Below are 14,999 nucleotides of genomic sequence, written 5' to 3'. Positions count from 1 at the left end.
TATCCCAGAGGATAAACTCATTACAAATACTTTATCAAGCTACAGGAATAGCTCAACATGACCACATCATGAGAAAATATCACTCTTTCTCTTCTTTCTTCATTCCTTCCCTACATTAGTCCCCATTCTGTCCCTTTCTTTCTCTATCTTTATTTTGGTGTGTTCCTCTCCCAAAATTTGGTTTAAATTTCTTGATCTGTCGAGTGTGTCAAAGAGTTTTGTCTGTGATTTGCCCTGAAGGATGTTATAAGCTAATATAAGTATGATAGGCTCAGAGAAAATTAGTAAGTGAGAATCACTGACAAGAACTCTTCTGCATGTTGCTGACTGCAGCATTTATATAGCCATATGAATTAACACCACTTAGTCAGATTTTAAACTGCCATCCTGTATGTGGGTGTTTCACAAAGGTTTCCAAATTTACACTTGAATTCTAATGTGTAGGGTATATAATCCATCACTGTATCAGTAAGATCAAGCTCATGGGACCGCTCTACCATGTTTTATAATCAATGAAATTATGTGTTCAGTACCATGTGTAACAGGTATGGAAACATCGCATTTTGTCTGACCAAACTCTTTTGTGAAACACCCTCCTAGTCTGCTTAGTGTTGGGTTCAATCAGGGGCCCATTTCATAATTACTTGTAATAACAAATCTGCAATATCAAACTACTGAAAATCTGAAATCATTCAATATGATTGGCTGATAGTAAACTCATGGGCCCGTATTCTGAAGTCGGGTTTAACTTAAACTCAGGTTTAAAGTTGTGGTTTAGGTATGGATAGCTAATTGGTACATAAATCACTAACAGTAGAGATATCATATTTCAGCTCATTTGGCTCTCAATTCATTCATAATTGTCTAGGAAGTATAAATAATAATTGTCTTCACCATTAAAGAATCAGGAAAGAGCACAGTAGATGTAAGAAACATACAACTTAACAAAAATTTTGACACTTGGCTTCTCATAATTTTAGCACAGAGTTAGACCATGGTCTAAGTTAAACCTGACTTCAGAATACGGGCCATGCATTTGTTTAACTAGTATCAAACTGGACCCAGGACTTGGCCTTATAATGTCATCTTGTCTCATAATCAAAAGGTGTTATTTCCAGTCAATAACCCAACTCATCAAATGACCATTACATTTCATCTCGGTTCATTCCATTAGATATATAATACCGAGTTGTTTGAGACCTGGGTCCCGTAACACAAAGGTTAGCGATTGATCGTACGCATGATTTTCACGATTGATTGTACATTGTGTCAATGCAATCAATCGTAGAAAAATGTTCTACGATCATTGCTAAGCTTTGTGTTACGGGCCCCAGGTGGGTATTACTATTAGCTAGCACTTTCAGAGCCAAGGTTGATAAAAGATGGAAATATTTTGAGTCAAGGAACTGCAGCATACCAGGATCACAGGCCATTGCAAAGAGTTGCTTTAAAAAAAACTTATGAATTAGATGAATGAGTGAAATTAAATTCACATTCCATTTTTTGGGGGGGACATTTGATATTCTTTGTGGAACAATCCCAAGATCAACCAGGGATCAAAACGCTATTGGAGTGGACTCATGTAGCAATGCACCCAAAGTCGGAGTGTCTTTCCATAAATTCCATGCATTAATCCATCTTGGATTACAAAATACAAATAGCATGTCAGTATCAGTTTCCACTCTGAAGAGGATTTCACAAAATGATTTGTCAATGATTTTTTTTCACTCCTGTTATAAGCTATACAATCGGGCCCAACCGGCACAGATTTCTGACCACCACCCATAAAAAACACTGGTTCCATCCACCACTTATTTCGAATAAAGTGTTTAAGAACTAACTCCTTGCAAAAAGGAATTGCACTAGCATTCATTTCCATCTTTAATCTTGTTATATTTGCATAATTTACATTAAACATTCTTATATTTGATAAAGATTTGCTAATGTAACATTGTTATTACACTGATGTTCCTTCACTTTTGTCTTTTAGACCACTAACTTGGCCTGATTTTTGTTTTGTTGTAATGCCGTGAAATAGCGACCACCACTAAAACGGGACCAGATACATGTAGAACACTGGTCAAGATATTACATGAAAGTCATCGCCCCCTTCCAGTTACCACTAAAATCAATAAAAACACAATACTTAACAAAAAGAATCAGGTATGCAAGAAAAGGCTCACAGGTTAACAACTCATTTTAATTCTCATATACTCTTTCTGCTCTGTTACACAGCAAAATAATACAAAGTCCTACATATCATTTTACAAGACAGTCAACAGATGACTGTCAGCGGGCATTGGTCAACTATTGATTCCACTCCACAGAGTATTTCTAATGAGGTTGGGGGACTTCTGATGGACTGAAAATGGGACCTGGCTGAATACGTAAGTGGAGAATTGCTGTGGTCTTCACATCAAACGCGACAACTTGTCAGATGGCAACCCTTTCCACATCATGTTCAAATTCAAATTTCCTTCTAATTGGTGCATTTCCTGATGTTTTTATCAATAGATCATGTTAATTAATTCCACTTTGGTTGTGCCTATTGAAGACAGAGACTGAATTATCTTTATAGCTGGGAGTGGGAATAGTGACGAGGGTAGAGGTCGGGTCAAAAGCAGTCCATCTTCATCACCAATGATGCTTTCTTAGACGATGTTCCTCTGTAAAGGCAAAACATGAAAGATACAAACAAGTGAAAATGAAGTGACAAATTATTTTCTTTGTAACAAAGAGATAAAATCATCTCTTGAATGATAAGCCAGTTCCTTGATACAATTTGAACAAGTGCAGATAAAGAGAGAATCAACAATTAGAAAAAAAATCTCAACAAAAATGCTTGTAACATGTTAATGAATGTAAGATAGTAATGTGTCAAAATCAAAAGATGATTGAGAGCAAACTTCAAATTATAAAAGAGATGCTAATTGCAAGCCTGGTTATATCTTGGATTTCATTGAGCACAGGTAACTAACTGCTGGGTAAAAGAAGCTATGCTGTTAGTAATCCCATTTGAGCGAAAGATGCCCATCAATGTGAATGTCAAATATTCGACCAAAAATCACTGCTAATTTAACGTTTGTCATCACATCTCTTGATTCTTGCAAAGCTAAATACATTCTTCTCAAGAAGAACAAACAGTGGATGTGTTTGTTTTGGCTTCTTTTTACACAAAGTTATCAAACTGTACTAAATTTCAAGATAGTAACAAGACCTCAAATTACATACACTCATGTATTTTATCAACAATCCCAATAGTTTCAACCTTGGCAAGTTTGATGGCATTAAAAGACAGAAAAGTTGGAGATGGAAAACTAATGGGAAATTGCACTTAAAAAAAAAAAGAAGTTTTTAGAAGTCTTGGCCCGTTTCATAAACACTTGTGTCTATTAAAGCTATTTCTCCATGTTACCTAACATGGAAACCTGTTTTCATGGTAGCTACAGTACCATGATGGCAAAGTTTCAATGGTATTAAATTAATTGTGAAATGGGTCCTTGATAATAAGAATTCTTTACTCACTTTCAACCCTGAAACGCCACATGTAGTTAAGAACGACAAAAGTAGCTATAAACTGGCCAACAGGAGCAATATTGCCTCGTACTACATTGATATATTTGTTGTAATACCTTGTGCGACCTGTAATTGTAGATAAAAATGGCAAATTACATTTAGATTCATTTAGGCATTAATTAGGTCAACTAACCTCAAATATGCAAAAAAATATGTTCATAATACTTAGAGCAGCATAAATACAATAAACCTAACATTTGAACAAAGGATATAATGATACCCAAGAAGGGGAGGGGATTGTCAATAAGGTTGTTTTGAAAGGATGAATCAACAAGCCGAATACATATATGGAATGCTAAATGGGATGCCAAAACATTTTATCATTTTGCATGAAAAGATACAACCTTCATTATTTTCAAAGTCAATTTTAGTAAAACACTTAAAATATAATGTGTAACAAAAAAGGTAACATATCGAAGCCCAGTCTAAGTTTTGGTTAATGACCTCAAAGTGATGGTCAAAAATACAGTGCATTACTACATTAGATATGAAAAAAAAATGTTTCAGTTGAAACATGTTTTCTATGTTTACAGGAACATGTATTTAAATTGAAATATTTTTGCATACTTCTTTTCTATTATTGCTCTCAAGTATTGAATAGGCTAATATGTAGCTTTCTGATATCCAATCGCTACATTTGCATGTTACATGTTCCAATAGTGCTAACCATGGCTTAATTTTGTAAGATTAGAATGACAAATGACTTTGATTAGAAGTGCTTTAATCTACCATCCAGGCATCCACATACTTATATTCAAACATTCACTAATAGTACGATGGATTTAATCTCTGTAACTGCTGCATTATGCTGAGTAAAATGACCTTACTCGGCAATGTTAACACATCAGTTTTAATGTAGCACTGTTGCTTGGCCTGAGACTGCCATAGAGCCTTGCCAATTGGCAAAGTTGGCAGAATAGGTTCAAAGACAGTGCATATCATCTTATCCACCTTTGATATGTTCGCCCTTAAGTTCTTGATTTAAACTAATAATTTTCAACACTTTACCAAATGAAAAAAAAATAGGAAAAGATGATTACATTTGGTTATTCAGATAATTGCAATTTTTTTAGAAAGTTTTCTGCTTCCTAAAAATGTTATTGACATCCTTCATTATTTAGAGATCAATTAAGAACACAAGCTATATTTTAGATTTATGGTACCATGGTGATGGACAAAACTGGAGCAAGATTATAATTTACAAATATAGCTGGCTAAGTCTGGCAAAAGATTTAACAAAAGGTAAGCCAATTTTATGCATAGAGCCCTGGCCTCTCTCTCACAAACTCATTTTTTTAAATGTCTTAATTTCTATAAGACCTGAAACAACTCTCAAGTGATTTTAGTGATATTTCCTATAAAACAGTCTGATCCACCTCACATCAACATCAATTTTAACTTTGGGAATTATGTGACTCCTTCCCCTTGAATATATGCTCTAGAATAAAAAAAAATATATTCAAAGCATAATGCTGCAATTGATTAAAAAAATTGACCCAAGATACAGTATAACTATCAAGGCTTCATTGTATCCTGTTCTTACCTCTTCCTAAGGCTCTGACAAGACCAGCTGGTGTGAAGGAGCAGGTTGACAGCCACCTGGGAAGCTGACCAAGCTTCACCTCACTCAGTCTCAACTCTGCAATAGCTAAACAATACAAAAAGACAATACATTCAAATAATATAGTCAAATATTGCCAACTGTCACCAAATTAAAAATCTGTATTCCCAGAGCGACTACTTATCTGGCATGTTGAGATGAGGGCTCGCATTTCTCTGCTAAGATCAAACTTTCTTTTGTCTAATTTAAGATCTTCCAAAACTTATGGAGGGACTGTATAATACAAGGGGCAGGTAGAGGTAGGTGACTAACTGCAAAAAAAAACCATATAAACCATTGTCTACAATTTTTGAAAGAGACAAGTGTATCTGTTTGAAAGAACCTGGGATATTTATGAAAAATAACCTCAATATTGAAATAATTACACAGATAATATTTTCCACTTGATTAAATGAGAATGACACCCTTGAAACAAGTTGAATTCATATAAAAAGAGAAAAAAATAAACAGACAAAATTAAATATTTGAGACAGATTGAATGAATAACCAGAAAGTTTTTATCACTAGAATATTGATGTAGATCCTCCCATTCCCATTGGCAATGGAACCAAGATCTGTGATGTCACACATGAGCAAAGAAGAGATGTTTTGGGGTTTACTTTTAGTGTCTAAAGAGGAGAGTAGTACATACTTGTATGTAACATCACAGATCTTGTTTACATTGCCAAGAGGAGGATCCACATATCTGACAGTGTATAGTGGTCAAAAGCACAATCAGGGTGTGCAACTATTTTTTTGAACTTTCAATTGCTTTAACATATGGATGCATCATTTTTTTTTTGCATGCTGATTGCTTATACTTTATCAAATAACCCCTCAAAATTTGATGAGAAATAGATGAATATCACTGAAATTTACAATGCAGATATAAAATATCCCCATCCTTTTTCAAGTTTTTTTTTTTTTCAAAGCAAAATGGGCATCGTAAGCAAATCTTCTGCATCGCAATGTACACAACAGATAAAATACATGCTGGCACTGCTCTGCTGTGTGTCATTTTAAGATACGTATACGTAAGATAACATGTATTTCAGATAAAATATGAAATTTTATGGGGTAAAAAGTGACCTCAGAATGCAAGTTTCATTATTAAAGGACAAGTCCACCCCAACAAAAAATTGATTTGAATAAAAAGAGAAAAATCCAACAAGCGTAACACTGAAAATTTCATCAAGATCGGATGTAAATTAAGAAAGTTATGACATTTTAAAGTTTCGCTTAATTTCACAAAACAGTTATATGCACATCCTGGTTGGTATGCAAATGAGGAGACTGATGACATCATCCACTCACTTTTTCTTTTGTATTTTATTATATGAAATATAAAAAATTCTAATTTTCTCCTCATAGTCAAGTGAAACAGTGATTAATTCCTCCCTGAACATGTGAAATTAGCATTGTTTAATATTATATGATTCAGTCAAGTCAGTCCCAATGGTCAAATCTATAAAAATTGAAATATTGTATAATTCAAACAATAAAAAACAAAAGAAATAGTGAGTGATGGACATCATCGACTGACTCATTTGCATGTCACTGAGTTGTGCATATCACTGTTTTTTTAAAGATAAGTGAAACTTTAAAATGTCATAACTTTCTTATTTTTCATCCGATTTTGATGAAATTTTAAGTGTTATGCTAGTTTGATTTTTCTCTATTTATTTAAATCAACATTTTGCTGGGGTGGACTTGACCTTTAAGATAAAATAGAAAATTTTAATAGAATCCAAAGATGGATCAAAGATGAGTCAGAATACCACCCCACCAGCATATTCAATTCAATCATTACTGGCACAACACAGTCAGTCACACTCGGTAGATCTAATGTTACACTACAGATACACTCACTCTTATTTTCAATCACCACACGTGACACATGAATTTATCAATGATATTGGGTCAGATGCAAAAAAGTAGCAATTGCTTTTGCTAGGCTTTTGCTTGATTCCGTAAGCATAAATATGAGTGAGCAAATGCTATTGCTAGTAAATTCAAGCAATCGCTAACTGACTGCTAGCATTTCCTTGACGGTTAAGCTATTGCTAGAAGACATATGCATAAAGCAAGCTTTTCACTTTTGCGTTTAAGTACTTGCTTGGGTTTTTCAAGCTCCAACAGAGCAGCTTGAGCGTTTGCTTGATCAGAGTATTTGCGTTTTTAATGTTTATGCACATGAGAGAAAACCCCTATGTGTACCGCAACCTACATGCAGGCCTCTACAAAAAACATTTTTGTCACTTGCCCTGTTTGGCAAGTGATGAAAAAATTTGCTTGCCCGATAGAAAAAACTGCTTGCTCTATTTGTTTTATAATTTTGTTTTATTATGACGGCACTACTCTTATTTTTAAAGGTCATACAAAATAACAATTGAGAATCATGTACAGTATAAAAGAACACACATTTGAAAGTATATTTTCAGCAATGTAGGCCTGAGTCATTGCGTTTATTTTGAATTTTTTTCGCCATTTATAAATGGGGCTTAATTTAAGGTTAAAAAAAAACCTTCACCAAAAGTTGCTAAAATTTCATATTTTGCATCTTTAAATCAACAAAATGGTTATCTGTTTGCCATATTTCCTTAGAATTGTTTTTATTTAGTTGGAAACTAAAGAAAGCCAGTGAAAAATATTCAGCTCTTTATTGACTCTGAAAAAAATCGTTGTATGATGTAAAAAAAAGAAAGAAAAAAATCAAAAGTGGAGTGGCTAAAATTTCACATTTTGCATCATGAAATGGTCATTTATTTTCCATATTTCCTTTAATTTTTTTTTTTAATTAGTTGGAAATTATCAAGAAAATTAAGAATATTCACCTCTCTCTTGTCTTTTCTTCATCATTTTATGATGTTACAATGGGTCAATATTTTTTTGTTGTAGTCCCGCATGTAAATTTTCATGGGTTTTTTTTTCATGGTGTTGCAGCATTGATCATTGATCGTATCGTTTAATCGTTTTGATCGTTTTACACTTGGTCAACATGAAATTCTACATGTGGGACCACAATAATAAAAAAAAATTTACAGAGTGTAACATCATCAGAAATCAGAGTAAAGAAAGAGAGTCAAGAAAGAGCTGAATATTCTTCATTTTTTCAGTAGTTTCCAACTAAAGCAAAACAATTTCAAGTTAATATGGAAAATAGATGGCCATTTCATGGATTTTTGCAAAATGTGACATTTTAGCCACTTTTGGTGGTTTTTGCATCGGCAAATTGCTCAAATTGCTCAAGTAGCGCATGCGCAGTCATTGCACACATAGAACGTAAGATGCGATGGCACAGTTTTTCGAACGAGGTACCTGGCGATTAATTATTGGTAATTGGCACTGATTTTACATCAGTTTCCACTGTTTTTTTACTGGTTTGACATAATCTGAGAGATAGTTGTGATTATCCAAAAGATATTGAAATTTAGAAGGTCTACTGATATTTTATTTCCAAAACAACCACTTGCCCGATCGGGCAATTGACTTTGAGATATGCTTGCCCGCACGTCATTTTCACTTGCCCCGGGCAAGCGGGTTTGTCGCGCCCTGCCTACATGTACTTGTTTTCTTCCTAAAGCAAACCAAATGCCACATATATGAATTCATAAAAAAGAAACGAGTTTGTTAGACACATCTGAGGAAAAGATTTTATAGGAAAGTGGTAATTTGCACTGCAACACCTTAGTGTTCGAGTCTTGCCTTTTCTGTGAGTCATGTTCACACCAGCGTGACGTCTCTATTGATCAAATTTATAAAAATGCTATCAATTGCTTTCTGAAGGCAAGAAAAGGGTTGAAGCACTAGCAAGGGGTTATGCATATGGAATAAAGCAATCGCTGAAGCATGACCTTTTGCTTGCCAGCAATTGCTACTTTTTATGCATCTGACCCAATGTCCCATTACATTTCAAAGTTATAACTTGACGTTCCACAGTTTAAGTGAAATCCATGTCATTTCCACCAAACTTTGCAAACAGATACTTTAGCACCTGAATATTCCAAATATGCAAACATTAACATGGATGACTGGGTCCATGTGTTGATTTTTTTGCTATTGAGCTTCAAAGTTCACCCAAATGGATGTTCTTAAGAACTGCGCATTCTAAAAAAATTAAATGAAGTCCATGCCATTTTCACCAAATTTTGCAGAGTTACTTTGGTATCTATGCATTATGAAAATGCAAAAAATAATATAGGTTTATGTGCTTATTTTATTTCTATGGGACTTCAAAGTTGCTTTATTTGAATGTGAAATGTTGTGCAATGAAGAGAATTATGCCTCTCTTAGACCTCACAAATTCACCAAATGAGTTTAAATCATCTTTACTCTGTCGATATCGCATCAAACTTTCAGGATATGTAACTAAGTGGATACCACAGTAGGAGAATATCTTTTAATTGGCAAAACTGTATCTGTTTGGAGTCAATAGCGCCCTCATTTGACAAAAATGGTGCATAAACTTCCAACAAGTGGAATGCCTCTGGCCGTCTCACCTGCATCACGCGATTCAATATAGCAGCAGTGCTGATTTTGAAAACTACTATAACTCGCACAAGATGTTCAGTGATACTTGGTTACTCTTATTTCCACGTTTTATGAACTAGACCAATACACTTATAGAGATATGATGGCAATTCAACAAATACCCCCAACGTGGCCAAAGTTCTTTGACCTTACATGACCTTTGACCTTGATCATGTGACCTGAAACTCGCACAGGATGTTCAGTGATACTTGATTACTATTATGTCCAAGTTTTATGAACTAGACCAACACACTTTCCAATTTATGGCTGTAATTCAACAAATACCCCAATTTGGCCAAAGTTCATTGACCCTAAATGACCTTTGACCTTGATCATGTGACCTGAAACTTGCACAGGATGTTCAGTAATACTTGATTACTATTATGTCCAAGTTTCATGAATCAGATCCATAAACTTTCAAAGTTATGATGGTAATTCAACAGATACCCCCAATTCGGCCAAAGTTCATTGACCCTAAATGACCTTTGACCTTGGTCATGTGACGTGAAACTCATGCAGGATGTTCAGTGATACTTGATTAACCTTATGTATAAGTTTCATGAACTAGGTCCATATATTTTTTAAGTTATGATGACATTTCAAAAACTTAACCTTAGGTTAAGATTTTGATGTTGATTCCCCCAACATGGTCTAAGTTCATTGACCCTAAATGACCTTTGACCTTGGTCATGTGACATGAAACTCAGGCAGGATGTTCAGTAATACTTGATTAACCTTATGGCCAAGTTTCATGAACTAGGTCCATATACTTTCTAAGTTATGCTGTCATTTCAAAAACTTAACCTCAGGTTAAGATTTGGTGTTGACGCCGCCGCCGTCGGAAAAGCGGCGCCTATAGTCTCACTCTGCTATGCAGGTGAGACAAAAACTAATCTTCAAAAGGCGTGATTCCACTTGAAAATAAAAAAAAGTATAGTTTAAGCTGCACTTTATTCAAAATCCATGTCATTTTCATCAAATTCTGCAAAATTGTAGAGGAATGCATTATCTTAATTACGAAGGTGTAGGGAAGTTAAAAATAGGGGGTCCATGTGCTCGTTTTTAAACTATCGGTGTCCAAAGTGTTGCGAGTTGGCTTGAAAATCGCCTAAAATGCGCCAAAAACAAGCAAAAGTCTGATAATACTGTCTTAGGGAAATCCATCTTTGTTTTGGTCAGTCTCTTATGCGTCTATGGGAAGAGTGTCAAGAGTCCATGATGAAGTATATGTCAAAATTTTCTTTAAAAAACATCATCATGGAGTCCTCAAGACTATGTCTGCCTAGTATTACACGGACGAGTCCTGGGCTTCCCGGGCCGGAGCTCCCAGGGTTAGTTTTAATAAAAAAATGTGGATGCATCTCATTCAATTTCAAAACTAGATCAAAAGCTTCGGTCTCTGTTATGTTGGTTGTTCCACTGAGCTCCGTTGGCTCCACTCACCAAATACAGAGACCGAAGTTCTAGCTCGATCTGTACAGGGGACTCAATGGTCATATGTTTATGTATTATTTAAGTTCGGATAAAACAGTAAAGTGAAGCTGCTAGACAGCCGAAGCAAGTCACTGTTTTTTCTAATGTTGTAACCCGCACCCGTTGCGGTACGGGTTAACCTGCCGGTATGCCCTCGATCGCGGGTTGCGGGCCGGGCCGAGTTCATTCTCAAACCCGCAGACCGTCATGCGAAAAAAAAGGGAGAAGTAACAACGCATAATAAAAACATTAACTATGAAAATTGAGTTAGGATCATGTGCTTCTTACGTTGCGGATTCTTTTAGAGACGTAGATATTTCCTTTTTAAAAAATGCTGGCGTATTTTTGTCTTGTGAACAGTGAACAGGACTGAGACAGTTCGACATAAATATATCGAGTTGCTCTTTCGAAGAAAGAGCGCGCGCCAGTGCAGCGCAGCACAGTCGAGTCTAGTCAAAAGCAATCGCATAGGCCAATGAAACTCGATGTCGAGTTTCCCGTCCCATTTTTTCCAGCTCATAATGAGGATTTCATTATTCATTCTTTTCCAGAAGATAAAAGTTTGACCTTTTGTAACCTTTGAACGCACTTTTATTCTGTGGAACTGTCTTGAAGCCAGGGAGCAAATCAATCGTTGTTTTTCGGGGGTTCCATTTTCATTTTTTGGGTAATATTTCAGGGTCTCCATTTCTACCGTTTTGGAGGCTACTTTTTTCATTTCGGGGGCTCTTTTCAAATGCTACGTTTTTGTATTTTGAGGAATCCCTGTTCACTTATTAAATTAATTATTACTTATTGTTTAATATTGCATGATTTTAAAGTTATTTTTTTCATGCTTAGAATCTTGGATGTGGGTGTGTTTGTGTGAGTGTGACTATGAGTTGAACTTGGATATAAATGAATTCAATATCTAATTTCTACTCCATCTAATTCCAGTACTTGGCCATGTAATAAAGGCCCACATACCCTAACTTTTCCTGATGTTCTTTGAAAACGCAGATCTCCACGAAAATTGCATTTCTCTATGGGGGAGTCTAAATTTGGTGAGAATGAACTCATTCATAACTTAAATATACATGACAATGAAGAAATCATCTAACTTTATTGGCAGTTTTGAATAATATTCCCGAAATATAAACTCTGTCTGAAACATAAAATCACCATCATTGAGGCCTTTACAGAGCGAATTGTCCCCCAGAGCTCTGGCAGAGAGACAGAGCTCAGACTGGCTAGCTAGTACAAGCGCCAATGCGTACGTGCGTGAGCCTCCCGTCGGCCTTGTAAAACAGATTGAGTTTTGTTTGATGATTTTTTTGTCTGATATGCCGTATGACAACTCACCAATGCGAGGTTACTAGACTATGGGATTTATTGAGGTAGCTCGACCAAACCTCGAGCGATGTTCGTGCAGGCTCCACTCCACTTCACTACCGCTACATCGGGTAGGTAGAGCGTAGTGTAGCAGAAGTGAAGTTGAGTGGAGCCTGCACGAACATCGCTCGAGGTGTGGTTGAGCATGCAGTGTAGGGACAGTGATTTTCCGCGATCGCGGAAAACGGACGGAATTCACGGAAAGGGCCTTTTGAAACGGAAAGTGGCATTTCAAACGGAAAATCACGGAAAACGTATTTTCCCTCAAAATACACAGAATAGCAACAGAAATTACTCCAAACTCACAACAAAATGAGAATATTAAATGGCCAAAAAAACCCAGAAAACACGATCTCACTTCGCTACTATCATGACAATTCACACATCGTGACTGCACTCGACATCAGCACACTCGATTGTACCCCGCACCGTACCCGTACCCGGCCGGCCGGGTTGGGCTAGCTCACATGCACACATATCGTTCAACTCCTTACACGGTCGTGTGTTGCTGCCCTCTACGTTTGAAGATGTAACAGCACGATATCGTGGTCTTAAAATCCAAGATGGCGGATTGGCAATAGCCGTTGACTGATGATAACAATGTTCAAAAACCCCCAAAATTATCGATGAAATATCATTTCACCGTGAAATAATGCTAATAATATGAAAGGTGAGGATGTATGCATGCTAAATGGGTTCATAAAAATATTTTATGCACCCGCATAGATCCGATTAGAACGGATTTTATTGTGTTGTAGGTACAGTAGCAGATACAAATTTTGACCAGTGCGAGTGTGCGTGTTGTGATTTTGCTATTCAATGTGTAAACGGAATTGTCACTTTTCCGTGTGTACAAAGTCTATGGGGAAACGGAATTTCCGTTTTCTGACATGCTGAAACGGAATTTGAGATTTTCTGAAACGGAAAAAGCAATTTTTTGAAACGGAAAATCACTGTCCCTAGCAGTGTCATTCCATTCACAAGAAAAAAACAAGAAAAGAATTACAGGTACTTACATGATATACAAGTAATTGTGACTGAAAAGCTTATATTAATGTTTTATATCAGTTCTGAATCTAGATCTATGTCAAAATAGTAAAATAATGAATTATTTTCAGAATTTGATTTTTAAACGCGGTCCAAATTTCATAACCCGGGCGACGACGGGAAACTGAACATCAAATTTGCTGGGCAGCCTGGGCTACATGTAGCTAGCGCGCGCTGAGCTGCGGCTCCGATCCGAGGAGTTAATTGCGCAATGCTTTTGATTACGAGATCAGAGCCGACCCATTTTGGGTACAAAGTAACCAAAAAAAACATTTTCTCTCCGGAATAAAAGGCGAATTTGCAAATTGTAAGTAAATTCACTCTAGGCTAGGTCAGTAGTTGGCATATATTTTCATGATTTGAGCCTGTATAGTGTGGGGATTGCAGAAATAATTTTCATTTTTCAAAGATAAATTTACTTGCGGGTTAAAACCCGACGGGTCAGCGGGTCCCGCTTGCAAATTATTGGATTATACGGGACGGTACGGTTCGGGTTTTCACTTGCGGGTTACAACATTAGTTTTTTCCCCTTTTAAGTTTACCCCGTTTTGGTGCATTTCAGGCCAAAACAAAATAACAATCTTTATTTTGGTAAAGTTCTTTTATATATTTTTATGAAATAATGACAAAAATCGATGAGCCCCGTCCGGGGGATTTTGCATTGTTACCCCCTAATAGCGGCTGCACGATAGCGAGCAGTCTGTGTACGAGGAGAAATTTTTAAAAAAATGTTTAAAAAACTTGAAACAGACGGCTAGCGGCTGCCAGCTGTCTATTTCAAAACAAGCATGCAAAGTACTTCTCTGAAGTACCGTAATCTATCTAGAGTAAAATTGACATTTAGACGATGGGGGTATTCTAAGCAGTATACCGTCCACGAATACGGAGTGCCCACCTAGCCTGGAGGCGTCTGGGGAGTAAAATTATTTCTACTAAATGTAGGCTTACTCCCCATGACGCCTGGCACGGCAAGGCATTGGGCCACACGAAGGAGAGTTTTTGGAGAAAACAATGTTGCTCCAAAATACTTGATTTGTTTAATTTGCTTATCACACAATTTTGTAAATGGAAAAGAAGTTCATTTTCCCCCATTATACACTCAATAAGATTTTTTTACACGAAAAATAATACAAATATTAAGAAAAATCATGTAAGAAGTTGAGCAGATACTCACCGATGATCTTGTCGCCATATTTCCTTCTTTGACTTTGTTCGTAGCCTAGTTACAAGATGGGTATAATAGAGTGCGACAATATCATGAGCAGTGCCAATAAAAAAAATAAAAAAACTTCAATCGGCTGATGAATATCGTGAATTGTAAAATACTTGCAAGCAATAGCTCATAAATATTTATTGGCTAATGCAAGTATTTTACAATTCACGATTATCATCGGCCGATTGA

The 14,999-nt window shown here is 36.1% G+C and overlaps 1 protein-coding gene across 1 annotated transcript; it reads right to left on the bottom strand.

The window, feature by feature from the left end:
- Window positions 1-2,179: 2,179 nt before the first annotated feature.
- Window positions 2,180-5,880, bottom strand: LOC129269360 (ATP synthase subunit f, mitochondrial-like). The gene is made up of 4 exons (XM_064106065.1): window positions 5,858-5,880; window positions 5,120-5,277; window positions 3,526-3,642; window positions 2,180-2,666 (listed from the first exon to the last, which is right to left on the bottom strand). The coding sequence occupies exons 1-4, from the start codon at window positions 5,878-5,880 to the stop codon at window positions 2,635-2,637; spliced, it is 330 nt and encodes a 109-aa protein (XP_063962135.1). The 3' UTR covers window positions 2,180-2,634.
- Between the last annotated feature and the right edge of the window lie 9,119 nt (window positions 5,881-14,999).

The sequence above is a fragment of the Lytechinus pictus genome, chromosome 10 (assembly GCF_037042905.1).
Source record: "Lytechinus pictus isolate F3 Inbred chromosome 10, Lp3.0, whole genome shotgun sequence".
NCBI classification, from domain to species: Eukaryota; Metazoa; Echinodermata; class Echinoidea; order Temnopleuroida; family Toxopneustidae; genus Lytechinus; species Lytechinus pictus.
Note: the sequence above shows the minus strand (reverse complement) of the source record. Positions and strands in the feature narration are given on the sequence as shown.

Coding starts and splice junctions, on each gene's coding strand:
- LOC129269360 (XM_064106065.1), bottom strand. CDS start 5,880: ATGTGGATCCTCCTCTTGGCAAT. Junction 5,278..5,857: donor TGGATCCTCCTCTTGGCAAT/GTAAACAAGATC, acceptor ATTTGGTGACAG/TTGGCAATATTTGACTATAT. Junction 2,667..3,525: donor GTGGCGTTTCAGGGTTGAAA/GTGAGTAAAGAA, acceptor TTGCCTTTACAG/AGGAACATCGTCTAAGAAAG.